Source organism: Silene latifolia, chromosome 1 (assembly GCF_048544455.1).
Source record: "Silene latifolia isolate original U9 population chromosome 1, ASM4854445v1, whole genome shotgun sequence".
Lineage (NCBI taxonomy): Eukaryota > Viridiplantae > Streptophyta > Magnoliopsida > Caryophyllales > Caryophyllaceae > Silene > Silene latifolia.
This window is the reverse complement of record NC_133526.1, coordinates 158,318,217-158,337,798: the sequence shown is the minus strand read 5'-3', so window position 1 is coordinate 158,337,798 and position 19,582 is coordinate 158,318,217. Positions and strand designations below refer to the sequence as shown.

Below are 19,582 nucleotides of genomic sequence, written 5' to 3'. Positions count from 1 at the left end.
CTTGAAGTTGGCTTGCAATCCAAGCAAAGCTTCCTTGTCGGTTCTCGTCTTGTTGAACAACATTGGCTTGTTGTTGATTCGCGAGAACTTGACTGAGGGCTTGCATGATTGTATTCTCAACATTGGTTGGTCGCACCATCTTCTCAAGGTACAAAATCACACAAGTTAGTACCTACCAATTAGCATATACAAGAAGACTATAAACTCAGGTCCTTAGTTATACCCATCTCTCATTCATTATTCAAGGTCAAGTTCAAGTTTAAGTTTGGGGCACACGTGTGTGCGTCGGGAGCAACGTAGGCCCTGATACCAACTGTAAACCCCCGCGATAATACGTAACAATAAACGACTGAAATGCAGCGGAAAACACGGGTTTTTGAAAACTTTTAAAGTTCAAGCACAAAGGTTCACTAAACATAAAGAAAAGTAATCTTAGGTTATTACAAACCAAGTCTAGCAAATAGGGAGGGAAAAGATATCCCACGAATAACAAGTTAGAAAGGTGAGTCTAAGTATAATGATAGACAAAAATCCAATGGTCAACGGTACTCGCTAGCTCACACATGTCTTCACCCCACAAAACACCAATTAATACCTGTCATTCATGAAACATGGATGCCACAGTCAGTGGGAAGTAGGGATGGCAACGGGCCGGATCTGGACTAGATCCGGCTAAATCCAGATCCAGATCCGCATTTTCCACATTGGATCCAAATCCGATCCATATCCGACGGGTCCAATTTTCTCAGATCCAGATCCATATCCGATGGGTCCGGGTCGGATTTGGATCCTATGCGGATCTAAGACAATATCAAAATAAACAACAAACACAATAGTGTTATAAGTTAAGTAACACGAACTACCCATGCGATATCAAGTGTGCCAATAACAAACTAGGTCAGTAGCATATTGTACGCACACAGTAGCATTTTAACTTCATCTTTTAGAACTACGAAGTGACATAGAGTCTACAAAATTCAATGTTAGTGGCCAAATTAAGTGGCATACCTAGTAACAATCACTAAGTTATGTCATGCACTACCAACTTTTATTTTTTTTATTTATACTATAAACTTATGACTTGTAAAGTTAGTAAATGAGTAATTTGATAACTTGTTTTTTTTTATTGAAAACGGGTCTGCGGATCGGATCTGGATCTAAGTGGTGAGATCCAGATCCAGATCCGCTTTATAAGTAATGGATCCATATCCAACGGATCCCAAAAATTAGGATCCATATTCGATCCATGCGGGTCGGATCCTGCGGATCTGGAGCGGATCCTGGATCCATTGCCATCCATAGTGGGGAGTAACTCAAGGTTCCCCCAGCCACATTATATCAAAATGAGCATAATAAAGAACGTAATCAAACTAGGCATATCAAAGCAAGATGTAATTAACTTGAATAGAGTAAACATGGGATCATACATGTTAACATAATAAGAGAAAGTATGGTAGAATGATAGGTGAATACTATATCTTAAGCATACTCAAACATGTGAGACAAAAGTAGAAGAACATAAGTACGACTAGTCATAACGAGCACGGATTCCAATGAAATATGACATATGCAAGTATCCAAAGCAATGCAATACCTTTACTACTCTTAAACTTATTTCCTTCCGGTAGGACGACGATAATATAATACGGTCCTAGCCTAAACCTGGCCAGATTCTCGGGATGAACATTTCCCGATTCGACATGCGATAAACGTTTCGCATCCAAGACTCGATTGACAGAACGGAAGTCGAGTACGCCAAATTCGGCAGAACGGCATGAAAGAGGCGGAAAAAGAATGAGATAGTCAAATCTCGGCAGAACGGCACGAGAGAGGCGTAAACAAGTCAAGCAAGAAAGTATAGCATAATGATATTTTCACAAGGAAACGACTTAACACAAGTAATCATTTAAGATAAGCATTTCACCTTTGGCAATTGATAAAGAATCGATAATGAATAAGTTATAACTCGAACACGAAGTATACTACGTCATAAACAAGCATTAGAACAAGGTTGTCGAGGTATATCAACGAGTCATGGCAAGAAAAGAAGTAACATACTAATCAAACATGGATCCATTGGCCAATCGGGGCTAACATGACATATAAGGGTGAAACCTCCAAAAACCGTCACTTAACATGTATATAAGACTTAATCAACGATTTCTAAAGTTAAATAAGGTTAACATACCCTCCATAAGCTTTAGTAAAAGAGTCTAGGTCATATCCAACTAGATAAAGTGGGAAACGAGGGTCTATACGCCAACATCGCTTAACTTAGAGCAAGGCGCTGTCATAAGAGATAGGCGAGGTAAGGAAGGCACGGTGCAACCTTCCCTGGAGGAGTTACGCACCGCCACTTGAGGAAGGCACGGTGCGATGCGCACGGTGTTGCCTTTCCTAGAAGCGTTGCGCACGAGATAAGCGTTATAGGTCCAGTTTTAGTAAAAAGGTCATATCTCTCGCATGCCTTGGTCATTTTGAGTGTATGACCTACCGCTGGAACCGTAAGAATATAAACTAACTCATCAACTTAGAATTACATCAATAGCATGTCTATAACTCGATATATGATCATTCAAAGTTGACCCTTCATGAACACGAATTCCAAACTTGCCATTCCTTTGCCAATTCTTATTCTAACTTTAATGTGACTTGTTTAAACATGTGAATGATCACTCTAGTGTCTCAATTGCAACATGTATATGCCTAACAATGATTTATAAGACTCTCAAATGTATTGGTCCTAAACCAACTGACAGGCTAAATTGTACACCTAATCAAAGATAAACCAACTGGCCTAAACTAATGTAGTAAAGGAAGTCAGGATCGTATCCACAGGGTTTCGCAATTCTAAGTCCGCATGAGTTACAAAATTCGGGTTTTGATTGGTTTGTTTATTAGCTAATATAACTGTAAAGAGAAATTAAGCGTAGAAAAAGGATTTCAAATAATAGGAGAAAGGGCTAGGACATCGGGTCACCATGAAAATGCAACGGTCAAAGTTAGGGGGTCATATATCAGCATGAAAACGATCCGCAGGGCAGTGAAAAGGTCCTCTCGGTCCTCTATTCGCCCTAGAAAATCTACTAAAAAGCTTTCGCTGTATTTAAAACTATTCTATTATTTGCAGCGAGTCTAACTCTGTCCAATCTCTCGATCTAAGTCGGAGTTTCTTGGGTCAAATAATCAATTACGTGCACTTAATTAGCTAATATAATATGTAATAATAATAATAATAATAATATCATTTGTAATGGTAATAATAATAATTGGTAATTCCTATAATAATTAGAATAAGGTAATAGTAATAGTTTCCTAATTAGCCTCATATACTCCCTAAGTTTAGACTATAAATACCATGATACTTGAAAGTATAATTCACAAAGAAAAACAAGGAGATTTAAGAGACGGAAGGAGCAATTAGCGATATAAGGTAAAGATCGTCGTAATTTATGTTTATATCGTCTTAATAATATAAGTTAACGTTTATACACTGTATGGACCACCGTGAACAGTGCCAATGACCTTAGTAGTTATCCTTGACCGTCGTGACTCTAATAAGACCAACCTTGACCACTGTTGACCACCGTGGGTGGCGGTTTGGACGTCTAAATAGGAGATGTTGTGAGTAAGAATGACGGGGTTTGTACTGTGTGTGGTTGTCGACGGTAGGCGGTCCTACTGGTGGTGTTGGGGTGGTGAGTCGTGGTGGTTTGTACGGTGGATGTTGTAGGAGGTGGCTATTTTGGTGTTTGTGTGTTAGAAGGGTTTATATCATTTCTGGGTGGTCGTGGGACTGCCGTGAGGGGTCGTGGCCAATGGTGGGACCACCATGGGTCAAGGGAGACCATGGTGGTGGCCACTAGTGGTCGTGGGGTGGTGCAAGGAGGAGAGTGTGTGTGTTTGGGGTTGTTTGTGTCGGGATTTGTGGGGCTGTTTAGGGCGGCTTTTTGAGGGTGGCTGGTGGCGGTAAGGCTGGTGGTTGGGGGATGGTTGGGTGTGTCGTGGTGCAGGAAGGAGGTAGCTGGGTTGGGTGGTGGCTGTAGTGGTTTGTGGTGTCGAGTTTGGCGGGCTTTGTGAGGGATGTTGGTCACGGTTTCTAAACCGTGTATTTGGGTGATTATTGGGTGTTTTTGTGACAGGTTTTAATTGGTTAAATTTGGGTGACTCGGGTTTGTATTTGAGTCGGATTTTTAAGTATCGTAAACCTTTAATAATAATAATAATAAGTAATTAATTTGAATAATGAATATAATTTATAAATAATAATTGAAAGTAATAATTAATAATTGATGGAAAAATTATAATATTTATGTTAGGTGAAGATTTGTGAATAAATTATAGTCGGGTTCGAATTGCTTTAATTATTTGGATTGCTTGAGCTGCTTAATTGGAATTCCTTGTCAGGTAGGGATAAATCCTACTCAACCCTTATTCGCTAATGTTGGTACAATGGATGGTTTATGTTAATGTGGAATTGATCATATGTGAATTGTGTTGGTTGATACTATCGTAATTGTTGGAAGGGAGAATTATATTGTATTGTGTTGGTTGTATTTAATAATTATGATGAGGTGATTCAATTGATATCGTTGGTTGTGAATGTGGAAATTGTGATAAGCTGTGCTACCACTACTACAGATACAGCCTATAACAACGGGTAAAAACCGTTGTAAAATAAAAAAGCGGACGTTGTTAAAGCGGCCGTTGTAGAAGGTATTTACAACGGTTTGCTTATTTAGTGAAACCGTTGTCTAAAGTATTCACCACGGTTAAAAGCCGTTGTTGTTGGGTGTTCTCCGTTGTGGAAAGTGTTTCAAAATTTTGGAGGGAATAATATAACAACGGTTGTCGTATGTATAACCGTTGTTGTAACTTTCCCTCCAAAATTGTGAAGTCTTTTGACAACGGGTTTATGGTACATACCCGTTGTTGAAATTTTTTGTAACAACGGTTCTATGTTTAATACCCGTTGTTGTAATTTTACCTCCAAAATTGTGAAGACTTTTAACAACGGTTCTTTGTTTAATACCCGTTGTTGAATATTATGCGCGGGTATTTGTGAATGTCATTCACAACGGTGTTATTTTTATTAACCGTTGTGAAAGGTATTCACAACGGTTTTTTTTTAGTAACCGTTCTTATTACAAACTCCTAATGTTTTGAAAAAATAAATTTGTTTCATGCCATTCAAAAACCCGCATATATGTCAACAGACACCATATACCAAGACCAAAGATAAATCACAATTTGGGTTCATCGAACTCAATAGATTCAATTCAACCACAACAAAGAAATTTGCATCATATATATATATATATATATACTTACAAGGAGTTGAATTTACATGAACTAATCATTCCCTAACTTCAACAAAAAATTTACTAATAAGTTGATCTAAACTCGGAGTATCATGCATTTCTAAATATATTCTAAGACGTAGTTGCCCCACATGTCTCTTACCTCGTCTATATCTACACTTGAGTCGCTCAATCTGTTGTGACGGGTTGATTGCATCTTTGCGGAAAAAACAAAGAGAAGACATTATGGTATATATAGCAACAAGCAAGACAACATTAGCAACATCATGGTATATATAGCAAAGCAAAGCAAGACAACATTAGCTCTAATTTAAAAAAGTAATAAACACATGTTTAAATTATTACTAACCTTGTGTGGAATAACGAGATATCTTCGCCTAATAATCTCCAACATGAACCGACAAGCGTAGTATCCACATTGTATGCTATCCGGTTGGCGAGGGGCCTATTATTACATAAAAAAAACAGACGAGAGAAGGCTCACATCGGAATCTTGAACTTTAGGTATTGTATTAGTATTAAACACAGATTTTGCACTTAATGTTATTGTATTTGAGCACGTACCCTGTTATCGTAATAAAATCGGGGCCAACATCGAATCTTTCGTGGGTTGATCCGCTCGTTTGCTCTTTTCTTCTTAAAGGCCTTTTTTTAAAAAATAAAAAAGGAGGCGAAACTAATTTTTTAGGGGCAAAAATATGAAAGAACTTTTTTCTATAAATAAAAAATGAAAATGTTATTATAAATAAATCAGTATTATAAACTTACATATTAATCAAGTGCTTAAAAGTCTCGCTTGGTTGATGATGTAAAGAGTCCAACGTAAAACTTTATTCCTTGTCGGCATGATGGTCGCTAGCACCCAATGAGTCCTACATCAAGAGACATCATCATTATTAACAAGTACATATATTAGGTATGAAAATGCAATTGTAGGGGAAAACGTAATATTAATTTGTTTATTACCCTTTTTCATTATAAGCGCCAAAAATCAGCTTCTTGGTTGTCGCCAATTCTTTGAGCAATATAATCTACCCGTTGTTCGAACGAGAAATCCGGAATAAATAAAGATAAAACATAGGGCACACGGGAATCCGTATAGATCGGATGGAATATTCTTCTGGGATCACTCTCAATTTCAATATCCTACATTATTACGGTATTAATTCGGTATTTAAAACACTATCTAGTAGTCAGAATATTAGACTATGAAATTATTTATTAAGAAACTTACTTCATCCAAACAAATATGTGTGATATATCAATCTGGTCTAGGCCAGCCCATACGGCTAGCAGATCCCATGATATAAGCGCTTGGCGCTCAGCCCCTAGAATATCCTCCTCGAGCGGAATAACTATCACTTGCTCGGTGGCTATGCGATGGCCAGCCTCCTCATGCAGTCTCATCATCGCCACCGTTCTTACTTTTTGCATGTAATCCTTCCCTTTATATTGTGTGGAGTTTAAAGTCCTAACTTTCAGGTCCGGGAAAGAATGAGTCTTTGATTTTGTTCCCTACACAAAATTACCATGCTTTTTAAAAATACAGACAAAATATAAATAAAGGGAGCGAGGTTAATTTTTAAAAAAATGGAGAAGTTAATTAAATACATACCTCATCAAGTTGTTGTGAAGTTGAGGTCGTTGGCATGTCTGTGGACTTAGGCTTATCCGCCAAAGCCGCCTTTTTTGTTCCCTAAAAAAAAAAATAACATATAAATTTAACATATAAAAACATTCAACAATTAAAAATGTAACATATATATATATAAAGGTATTTCTTCTAACCCCAACTGCTTTCCGCTGCTCAGGCGGCGGAGATATCTTCGCCAAGTAGATGTGAGTATCAGGCCATTGGATGAAACTTCCAAGCGCATCTCCCAGAATGGTAATGTCGTCACGAACTGGGACAGGCAGTTGAAAGTTTTCATGGCCTGGATTGACTGTAGTTATCTCTACTATTCTATGATTCGGCAAAAGTTTTTCGCCATGAACTACAGTTTCCGCTGCTGCAGATTTGTTTTCTACGAGACCCCGGCCAACACGCACATGTGGCTTTTCGATTCTATTAGGGTCAGCAAGAATAAGCGGCCTCTTGTTTACGGCTTTGAAGAATATACACATACATTATTATATCTTTGCAAAAACGCTTCAAAGATTCAAAGATTTTGCAAAAACGCTTTCTGTCTCGGGCCGATTTTTGCACAAACTTCAGCATTCATATAAATTTAACTAATTAAACACTTCATGCATACCTTCGAAAACAGGAACCGACTTGAAGGGGATGTATCTTTGTTTTCCATCACCGTCTTCTCATCAAGTTGCATCTCCTTTTCAGACCCATTATTTACCTAATAAAATTAACCAATTCAATGGCACCATGTCAGAAGTTGGCAGTGAACACACCCCCTGATCTTACCCCAAAAAAAAAAAACAAAAGAAAAATAAGGAAGTATTAGGTACCTGATCGGCTTTAGTTGTTACAACTTCAGAAGCATTATTAGGTACACGATCTTCTGAATCTCGTTGACCGATACTTCCTTCTCATGTATTGCCAAGGTAGTAGCGGCCTCTTGACCAATCTGTTGTACCTTATTATTACCCCCTTTAGAAATGACATCCTCCATCATCTTCACTTCTTCTTCGGAAAGCTTACCTCCAGCATTCAGCTTTAGTAGTACGGATGCCATTAACGGAAGCTGCTTGCCAAGAATGTAATGTGTCAGCAATTTTTATCCCAACAATAACATGTGAATTGAACTTAAATGAAAATAATAGAATAAATGTTACCATGTCAGCCTTCTCAGACTTAGTCTTCCTTTTCTTCTTTATCTGGGCAGTTTTCCCATAATATTTCGTTACTCCAACCTGTAACGGGACGCCCCTCAAGTGACCTGGATGTTCGGGTCGGCCGATCGCTCTAGCAAGAACGTCATTACGACCACTGGGAGTGAATTTCCCTTCTTCTACCTCTTTCAATACGTTATCCTATAATATATTAAATAAACTTCAAATTATATTTGTGACTAAAATAATAAAGTTAGTAATGAACTCGTCTTAATAAAATAATGCTTACTATGTTGGCCAAAACTTCCTCATCATATTTGTCATGCGACGACCGGGATCCTTTAGGCGTGTGCCCATGTTTATAAGTTACATGCCGATCCACCTCTTTCACTCCCTTTGCCACCTACACATTAACATGGTAACATTTATACACGTAAATGTGTATCAATGCAAGTCCAAGTGTGATTAAATAAATAAAGTCTCACAGGGCAATAATGCATGCTACTTACGAGGTCCTCTTCTATCTTTCTGTAACCGCCTCGAGAACCATAGAATTTCCCCTTCTTGCATGAAATGTTAGCACGATTTATTTTGCTAACGGCCTTCAAATAATTATATAAAAGCGCAAGTAGATGAGATAATAAAAAGATTATATAAAGGACTCATTAATTAAAAAAATGATAGGTAAATCGTTAAAAGGCGAGGATATTTAACCTGAAACTTCTCAGTAGTTCTCATCTTTTTGAAAAGATCCCATTCTTCCTGCTTGATGGTGGGACACTTGTTTTCCGGTGGGCTCTTACGCATCTCCCCCGTTGCCTTGTCCACATACAACCAATCCCTAGCAACGCCACACTTCCACTGCCTGTGGACATCCGCTGCCTTATGCATTAAATACTCATCATGGCTTTTATCGGGTATAATAAAGCCTTCCTTTACACGAGCCAAGTATAACTCCGCCAATTTTGGATTCAAAGTTCTAACATCATCTAAATGGATAGGCACAAACTGTCTTGTGCAAGCACCAATCCAACTGGAGAAAAGACCCGCATTTGGACCAGTAGGGAAACCCATCTCACTCCATGTTATTTGGGAACTACTGTTTAGCGGCTATAGCGCAAGGACTTTCTTGCACTTCGTAGCACCCCTCTCACCAGGCTTATTATCACCAGGCTCATTATTCTTTTGACTTCTTTTACGTTTTTCACCCATGATAATCCTAAAACCCAAATATGAATGATATAGTAAATGAACAACTTAACAACGTACATGCAGAGTATTATCTAAAACCCTAAACCCTAATAGGAATGAAAATTTAAAACAACAGATTGAGCTTCTAAAATCCTAAACCATGATAAGAGGAGTAAAGTAGATGATGCGGGATGATAAAGATAACAAAGAAGACGAAAAACAAACAGATGCATGAAAAAGAAACAAGATGATCGTCTTAAAACCCTAATGACGAAACACAAAATTAAAGTGAACATACCTGTTGATGATGATGATAAAGAGAACGAGCAGGATGATAAGGGAAGGCAACGGAATCGGGCTTGAAAGCGGCGGCGACGGCCGGCGACGAGAATGTAAAAAGCGAGGAAGAGAGAAGAATTAACTCAGGATACCAACGGTTGAACTAATAATAATGTTGTGTGTGTTTGTGTATGGCATGTTGTATGGGTTTCTATATTAGTTTTTTATTAAGACAAACTATTGACAACGGGTGCTCAAAGAAGAACCGTTGTTATATGTTAATAACAACGGGTCAATAAAAGTAAACCGTTGTTAAAAGTTTATTACAACGGTTAAAATATACCCGTTGTAATATATTTTCACCAAATTTGCGCCAAAATGAAATATGTCAAAAAAAAATAATTGACAACGGGTAGAGGTACTACACCCGTTGTTGAAAGTATTAACAACGGGTAATTTAAATATAACCGTTGTTATTGTTGAACCTCTTTTTTTTTTAAAATTATCAGTAATTCCATTACGGTCCAAACTGTAACAATACATACTGCAACATTATTCAGCAATTTCAACACCAAAGATCCACATCAAAAAATAAGATCAAGAAAATAAGACAACTTACACCACCATGCATGCATCTTGTATGTGTCCGATGAACTATCTCAGGATCGGGGACGTTTCTTGGATGTCATAGTTTCTTCGTTAACCCAAATACCTTCACCATGGTCATCACGCATATAGATGCTTTCGGTGTCCTCATGATCAGTGTCAACATCGTCGAAATAAGATACACAGTGTAGACGATCCATTCCCTCAAAAACGACATCCCGATCATCATCATCATTATCGGATGGACTACTCCTTCTTTTCCTTATAGACAGTACAACAGACCACTTCTTATCCATAGGATCGGTGACATAGAACACTTGTTTAGCTTGGGATGCCATTATGAAAGGATAATCCTTATTATTGCCAACCTTACCCAGATTGACCAACGTAAATCTCATCTTATCCTTTCGGACACAATGGATGTTGTTATCAACCCAGTTACATCGAAACAAAGGCATTGTGAAATCAATGTAATCTAGTACCAATATTTCTTGAATAACACCATAATAAAGGCATTTTCCCCAAATAGGCTTTTTATCTTTTGAAGTAGCAAAGTGCATTGCCTCAAATTCAGAACTCACACCACTATTTTGCATTGTGCTCACCTCATCTTGCTCGCGGGTGTAAAAAGTATATCCATTAATGGCAAAACTGTTGTAAAAGGTGACCCTGGCATTTGGACCTAAACCAAGACGTAGTAACCTAGGAGAGATGTCATCACCAGTTTGATCGATAATCGTAAGACAATATTCCTAAACCACTCTGGAAACGTCTTCGTATGCTCGTTCGCAATCCACTTCTCGGTCTTGTTTTGGTGATCGTATTTGAGCTCATCTTTGTGTTGTTGAATATAAGGTTGCACCTCATCTTCGTTGTTTAGCACATACATGTGTGCTAAATGCAACATTTCACGTGTCACAATTTTTTCAACCCGGCCCCTAATACCTTTTCCGGTCATCCAGTCACTATGACGATTCTTAGGAATGCCAATCAACTCCTCAGGGGAGAGATGAGCGTAACAATATGAAAGAGCTTCGTCTAAAATAGCGCGTTCAGCAATACAACCTTCCGGACGATACCGATTAGATATATAGTCCTTGTAGACTTTCATCAATCTTTCGAAAGGATACTGGTATCTCAAGTACACGGGCCCAAGGTACAAAATCTCCCTAACCAAGTGAATGGTCAGATGAATCATGATAGTGAAGAAAGAGGGTGGAAAATACATTTCCAACTGACAAAGAGAGGTTACAACGAGGTCCTGCAATGAATCCGCGTCATCGGGATCGATGACTTTCTCGCATATGGACTGGAAGAAGAGACAGAATCTAGTTATTGCATATCTTACCTTTTCAGGTAAAATGGAACGAATAGCCACAGGTAGTAATTGTTGCATCAAAGTGTGACAATCATGTGACTTTAACCCGGTGAGTTTTAGGTCTTGCATCGACACTAGGCTTTTGATGTTCGACGAATAACCATGTGGCACTTTAATTCCATTCAAGCATGCACAGAACTCTTTTCTCTCATTCCGTGAAAGGGTAAAAGGTGCTGGCGGTAAAAATGTACGATTACCTCTCTTCTGTGGTGCCAACTCTAGCCTAATACCCATCATTTTCATATCTTCCCTAGCTGCGGCGTTATCCTTTGTTTTACCAGGAACATTGAGAAGGGTATTGATAATATTATCACAGACATTTTTCTCAATGTGCATGAAATCGAGGCAATGCGACCTCCAGTCAGGCCAATATGGAAGTTTATCAAAAAATATGGATCTTTTCTTATACCCACGAGTAGACAATTTAGAGCCGCTCTTCTTCCCATAATCTATCTCAATATGCTTTACTTTCTCATAAACTTCATGCCCACTCAAAATTCTAGGAGGTTGACGAAGTTCTTGTCTTCCATTGAATGCTTTCTGCATCTTGCGATAACAATGGTCATGAGACAAGAACCTCCTATTTCCCATATACACATACTTACGAGAAGACTTCAAGTATTCGGACTCGATATCCTCCCCACACAATGGACAAGCCTCTTTCCCATGAACTGTGTGCCCAGAAAGGTCGCCATAAGCCGGATAGTCGGATATTGTACACAATAACATCGCTCTCAAATTGAAAGTTTCGTTCTTATATGCATCAAATACTTCTATCCCACTATCCCACAACAATCGCAAATCATCTAGAAGAGGTTCCAAATATACATCTATATCATTTCCAGGTTGTTTAGGGCCGGAAATTAACAACGACAACATCAAATACTTTCTTTTCATGCACACATATGGAGGTAAGTTATAAATAGCCAACACTACTGGCCAAGTACTATGTTGGCTACTCATGTTTCCGTGTGGGTTCATTCCATCGTGGACGAGCGCTAGACGTAAGTTTCTAGGTTCATTGCCGAACTCGGGATACTTAGCGTCGAACGATTTCCATTGCTTACCATCTGCCGGGTGTCTTAGCTTTCCATCATTTATTCTTCCTGTTTCATGCCAAGTTAACATTTTTGCATCATCGGGATTCGCATAAATCCTTATGACTCTTGGTATCAATGGAAAATACCACAACACCTTAGCCGGGATCCCTTCCTTATCCTTATAACGCCACTCCAAACATTTCGGGCAATTGGTTAAGTTTTGATATAATTTCCGATACAATATGCAATCATTTGGACATGCATGTATTTTCTCATATTTCATACCCACTCATCTTATTAGTTTTTTCACCTCATATGTCTTAACAGGTAGAACATTACCATCAGGAAGCAACTCCTTTATCAAGGCTAAAAAACTAGTGAAACACGTGTCACTCACCCCATTTGCCCCCTTGATATTATACAACTTCACCACAGCCGACATTTTTGTGAACTTACAACCAGGATAAAGAGGTGCTTCAGACTCACACAACTTCTCATACATGTTGTTAAGGTCATCCCAATTACTAGTGTCATCACCTACATCTTCAAAAGCAATGGACTCATCATCATTCTCTTCATTATCTATAGACCCAACATTCAACTTCTCTACTTCCAACTCTTCCAACTCAAAAAACTCGGCAAACTCAGGATCATCAGTTAGCCTTTCGTGTACCTCAACATCATCTTCTTCAGAGTTATTCTCTTCCTCTAATGATTCCCCATGAAAAATCCAAAGTGTATAGGATCGACTAAATCTCCACTTTTCTAGGTGTATTTTAACGTCCGGAAAAGCCATATAGCTAATATTACCACATCTTTCACAAGGACATGCAATACTAGAAGAACCTTTCAAATTGTTCGAAACGAATTCATAAAATTCAGCTAAACCATCCTTGTAGGTGCGGTCACTCATATTTGCATCAATCATCCAAGTTCGAGTCATTATTCTACATTCGTAATAATAGGCAACTAATTCAGAAAATACAATAATAGGCAAACAAATAAACGAAATTCAGGAAAGCAATTAAGCTAAATTATCAACAAATTAGATAATAACCCAAAAAATCCTATATCTAGTTATAAGCGTTGCTAAGAAACATATATATACCTGATTGATAAACACGCGCGATGAGGGAGAGAAGACGTGACAACAGTGACGGAGATGAAGACAGAGAGACGATCAGGGAGGAATGGAGGATGATATAGTAGCAGTATTAGCTTGTGTTTGTGTTTGTAGCGTATAGCAGAATAAAGCAATATGTTGTTCTTAAGATTTTCATAATATTAATAACAACGGTTATTGAGTCTACAACCGTTGTTAAAACGTATTAAAAACAGGTTCTAATATAACCGTTGTGATTACTTTTCACTAATTTGGCGCCAAACCATTAACAACGGTTAAAAATTAACCGTTGTTATTAGTTTTTTCATTAACAACGGTTGTTTAAGTATGACCCGTTGTTAAAACCAATAACAACGGTTAACAACACATAACCGTTGTAATTAAGTTTGGTAAAATTCGCGGAATAAATTCTACAACGTGTTTTGATGATTTTCGTGAATAAGCGTTGTTAAAGGGCCGTTGTGGTTGCCTGTATTTGTAGTAGTGTACAGTCAGAGTACATTGTTTAGGGAGTTTGTACTCTGGGGTGATGGTAATATGTACGTTGTGAGGGAGGGGTACTATTACATAATGACGGTACGTTGTTAAGGGAGGGGTACCAAAGTAATGTGAGTACGTTGTTAAAGGAGGTGTGCTAAGTCAAGGAAAGGAGCAAGTTGTCAGGGAGTTGTGCTATGTAAATGGAAATTGGATTGGTTATCGTATGTTCTTGTTGTTAGCGTTTATTCCTACTCAACCTCGTGGTTGACCGTGTATTCGTGAACACTTGTGATGAATCATAATGGGGAGCAGATTTGACAGGTACTAAAGATTATCTAACTTGGGAGCTTATGGGAATGCGTGAGGACTTATCCAGTTTACCTAGAAGTCTAGACCACATAGAATATTTAATCACTTTATTTATTTCTGTTGCGAGTTGTAATTATTTTATATTAAGTTCTAGTTGGTTAAGTTGTAATAAACATGTAATCGCTAAGTTTTAATTTAAAGTACTTTGGTGAGTTGGACTTTGTTATTCATTGCCTCGGAAAACCGAGATGGTAACGCTCTTATTTACTTGGGATGCCTAGCTAAAGGCTCCTGAATAAATGGGGGTGTTACACCAATGCTGTCTCACCATTACGAGTCTTCCTCACTTTTCTATCCAAGATTTCATTAGGCTCCTCAACATAAGAAAACTGTTCATCAATCTCAACATGATCAGGCTCTAGTACATGAGTAGGGTCACACACATACTTTCTCAACTGTGACACATGGAACACATTATGGACCCTATCCAAAGCTGGAGGTAGTGCTAAACGGTAAGCTACATCTCCAACTCTGTCTAAGATCTCATATGGCCCAATATACTTCTGACTTAGCTTCCCACTCTTCCCAAATCTCATCACTCCAATCATAGGAGATACTTTTAGCAACACTTTATCTCCCACAACAAATTATATGTCGCTTCTCTTCAAGTCCGCATAGCTTTTCTGCCTATTCTGTGCTGCACGCATCTTCTGTCGAATAATGTGCACTTGCTCTACCAATTCCAGTATCATCTCAGATCCTAACGCAACCGCATCTGCCCTGTAATCCCAAAACTTTGGACTCCTACACTTCCTTCCATACAACACCTCAAAAGGTGCCAAGCCAATACTAGCATGGTAGGTGTTATTATAAGAAAACTCTATCAAATCCAACCTCACCTCCCATGATCCACCAAACTCCATCACACAAGCTCTCAGCATATCCTCCAATGTTTGAATTGTCCTCTCCATCTGACCATTTGTAGCTGGATAAAATGTTGTGCTCATCTTAAACTGAGTCCTCATCAAAGATTATAACTCTTGCCAGAACTTAGATATACACCTCGATTCACGATCAGAAATAATATCTTTAGGCACACCATGAAGTTTCACCACATACTTGACATAAGCTTTATCCAACTCAGCTTTACTCCAAGTATCTTTCATAGGAATGAAGTGAGCTGACTTGGTCAATCGATCCACTATAACCCATATGATATTATTCTCCTTCTGAGTCCTAGGCAGCCCCCCAATGAAATCCATCAAAATGCTCTCCCACTTCCACTCAGGTATATTTAATGACTGAACTTTACCTTTTTTTTGGTATATATATATATATATATATATATATATATATATATATATATATATAGAGGCGGGATCCGGTGAGAACGATCACTCGGTGCAAACGGTGAGAACGACCTACAATAGTAGGATTTTAAACAAAAAATACACGGGATACGTACCTCCAATTTTCTACGTGAGTAACCTGACTGTTTTGACAAAAAAACCAAAATATCTCTTTCTCTCTCTAGTTTCCAAAACTTTTCCCCCAAATCAAAACAAATATTTCCGCGAACAACATAGAAAATTCCGCGAAAACCACCAAACTACAGCCGCCAAAATTGACGAAATTGATCATAATCAATGGCGTTGATCATCTAATGGATGTACGATTATAATATTTTTCTGATTGATTTTGTGTGATTGATGCATGAACAATCGATTTTGTGATTTCCATTGACATTCCAGAATTATTTTAATCGTAGAAAATTATGGATGTTGAGAGTTCTAGCGATTTGGGGGAACATACTGATGCGATTGTTCCAGCTGTTAGCAATGATATCGTGCAGTCATCATCTCATCTAGGTATGTACATCTGCAAATCAGTTGAGATAGCCTTTTTTATAAATTATTTCATTAAAAATCGTCTGATTGATGTATCTATTGATCATTTTGATGCGTATTCATACTAATTTAAACATAGGAAGACAGATTATTACGCTTGCTGCTCATGTTTCATTAGCCTGATTGGTATTATAAATTGATGAGTCTGATGGATAAGAACAGTACGCTTGATAGGTAATAGGTTCATATATTTGGCTAGTATGTATGTTTACCCCGAAAGACTAAACAAAAGAAATTATTGATGAGTCTGATGGATAAGAAATATTACCATTCCTTCTAGGTACGCTTGATATGCAATTTGTTTTAGATTATTACACTTGCTGATCATGATTCTTATGCACACTATACAATATTCTATTTAGTTCAATAGCATGTATATTAGTATAATTGATGTAATTGCCTTATATGGAAAACGTCCCTGGTAGAATAACGAAACCGCCCTTAATTAACCAGCGTATATGAATAGCGTATCCATTAGTATAGTTGATGCGTTTGTGTTTTTCAGAAGCGTATCTAGAATTATAATTAAGGGATATACCGATTCGTGTCATAATAAGCATTTGACTTTCTGCCTATGTCGAAATTATTAGACGTGATTGGTGTATCTTGACGTCTACGTTAAGTAGTCAGTAATGAAAAATACGATATGTCAGCGATCAGGCACAAATTTCTGTGGTTTTTTGTTTTCTAATTGAGTTTGTGCTTTTGACTAAATTAGCGTACCTGAAAATTATATTTGTTGTGCATCAGTTATTTGAACTCGCTGCTTATACCCATACTGTTCTACTGTGTAGCGTGCATAGATGCAGGCTCACCAATCATCAAGACAACCCCGAAGGAAAGAATACCGGTATGTGCGCCAGAATTGAAGCCTGTTTTGGGTATGATCTTTGATAAACTAGAGGATGGGCTAGAATTCTATAAGGCTTATGCTGCTAATTCTGGTTTTAAAATGAGGAAGTCGACGCAACGAAACATAGACGAGGTTGTCATGACTAATCTTTGTGTGTGCGGTAAAAATTTGGAGAAAGTAAGCCTAGAGGGAAGGTAAAAAAGAGACAGAGAACTAGAATTTTATGTAATGCAAAGATTTTTTTTCGAAGAAATGAAAAAGGACAATATGTGATTGTTGACTTTCATGAAGGTCACACCCACCTCCTCTCAACACCAAACACCGTGGTGCATTTGACCGAGTCACGAGAATTAACCCTTATACATAAAACCATGATTGTTGAGAATTCTATAGTGAATAAGGGGCCTGTGCAAAGCTTTAGGATGTTCAAAGAGTACGTGAAAGGGTATCAAAATGTAGGTTCATCACTCGAGGACTTCAAAAATTTTTGGAGGGATGTGAAGAAATTTATTAAAGGGTATGACGCGCAAATGATGATTGAAAATTTCATGCACAAAAAAGCCATGTGTAGTTCGTACTACTTTGATTTTGATGTTGACGATCGTGGTCGACTATCTAGGGTTTGTTGGTTTGACCCTATAGCTATAAAGAATTACAGTATCTTTGGTGATATGACGTCTTTTGACACGACGTTTAATATGAACACATATAAAATGATATTTGCACCTTTCACGGGGGTTGACCATCACAAAAAATGTGTGACATTTGGAGCAGGACTTATAAGGAAAGAGACTGATGAGGATTTCGTATGGTTGTTTCGGAATTTTCTGAGCGCAATGAGCAATAAGTATCCTGTGTGCATAATTACTAATCAAGATAGAGGCATAAGAGCAGGGGTTAAAACAGTGTTCGGGGACAAAACTCAGCACAGATATTGCATGTGACATATCATGAAAAAGCTGCCAGACAAGATCGGAACTACGCTATATCGAGAAACTAACTTCATGAAAGAGTTGTGCTCCTGTGTTTGGGCAGAAAATATCGAACCGTCTGAGTTTGAGGAACGGTGGTGCTCAGTTATATCCTCGTACGGGCTGACCGACAATGAATGGTTAGATACGATGTTTGACAAAAAGGCTTCTTGGATCCCAGCATATTTCAGGGATTTATTTATAGGTGGACTAATGAGAACCACGTCCAGGTCTGAGAATAGCTTTTTTGGTAATTTCATGAACCCAAACTTAACTTTGGTTGAGTTTCTTATGAGGTTTGAAAGTGCTATGGACGCTCAACGATGGAAACAGTCCAAATTAATAGCCGAGTAAAAAAACTCCTTCCCTGATCTAGAAACGCCCCACTCTTTGGAAAAACACGCTTCTGAGTTCTACACCCCAGTGATGTTTTCTGAATTTAAAAACGAGTGGGTGGCTGCTTGTTTCACCTGTGGTGTTAAAATATTAGGGGTTACTACCAGTGACAGCATCCCCATTATTGATCGTGAAAAAGACAAGGTTTACTATGTTAACTCTATCTCTGACGAAATGAAAGTGAACTGCACCTGTAAGAAGTTCGAGAGACATGGAATTTTGTGCCGTCATGCGCTTTACGTGTTGAAAGAACAAGGCCTTGACAATGTTCTAGATCAGTATCTGTTAAGTAGGTGGAGCAAATTGGCAACATGTCAGCCGATTTGTAATAATGTGCCACATACTTTAATTGAAGATTGTAACTCATTAGATGTTAGACGACACAAAATTGGCACCTTATGGTCCGAGGTGTTCTCGTGTGTGACGCTCGCTGAACCAAAACCTGAGTATGTTGATGAATTGCTGGGCATTTTGAAAGGTTTTAAAGACAAGATAAGCGCACAAACCAGTACGTCAGAATGTAGTAGTAGTAGTAGTAACACGGGTGATAGGCTGAGAAACAAGAATAGGGAACTTGAGATGCTCTTAGGAACAAAAATACCAAAGGAAGTGGTTGTCTTACCTCCTATTCAGTAAAAAACAAAAGGGTTTGGAAAAAGAATGATGTCCCAAAAGGAACAAGTTACAAAAGAACAGAAGAAAGCGCCCAGGAAATGCAATGCTTACGGAGAATTAGGATTCCATGATAGTCGAAATTGTCCTGGGAGAGTATGATACCATGATACAGGTACGCTATTAATTTTGGTGCATTCATTATTAGAGAATACTGATAGCCGATTGAATTTGTTTAGTTGGTACATAATTAAGGAATAGTATTGCTGTATCTAATCAAATATGTAACCTTTAATGTTTTATAGCCTTTTTTCGTTTCAGGAATGAAC

The 19,582-nt window shown here is 38.1% G+C and overlaps 2 protein-coding genes and 1 long non-coding RNA gene across 3 annotated transcripts; 2 read left to right on the top strand and 1 right to left on the bottom strand.

Moving 5' to 3' along the window:
• Positions 1 to 8,221: 8,221 nt before the first annotated feature.
• Positions 8,222 to 8,675, bottom strand: LOC141607384 (uncharacterized). The gene is made up of 3 exons (XR_012526909.1): positions 8,618 to 8,675; positions 8,398 to 8,511; positions 8,222 to 8,309 (listed from the first exon to the last, which is right to left on the bottom strand). It is a non-coding gene; the product is annotated as an uncharacterized LOC141607384 (long non-coding RNA).
• An 8,970-nt stretch (positions 8,676 to 17,645) lies between these two features.
• LOC141585925 (protein FAR1-RELATED SEQUENCE 5-like) lies at positions 17,646 to 18,218 on the top strand. The gene has a single exon (XM_074407005.1). It carries the CDS (start codon positions 17,646 to 17,648, stop codon positions 18,216 to 18,218), a length of 573 nt encoding a protein of 190 aa, XP_074263106.1.
• Positions 18,219 to 18,224: 6 nt separating this feature from the next.
• On the top strand, positions 18,225 to 19,277 carry LOC141585916 (protein FAR-RED IMPAIRED RESPONSE 1-like). Its single transcript, XM_074406994.1, has 2 exons — positions 18,225 to 18,495; positions 18,736 to 19,277. Exons 1-2 carry the CDS (start codon positions 18,225 to 18,227, stop codon positions 19,275 to 19,277), a joined length of 813 nt encoding a protein of 270 aa, XP_074263095.1.
• Positions 19,278 to 19,582: the final 305 nt, after the last annotated feature.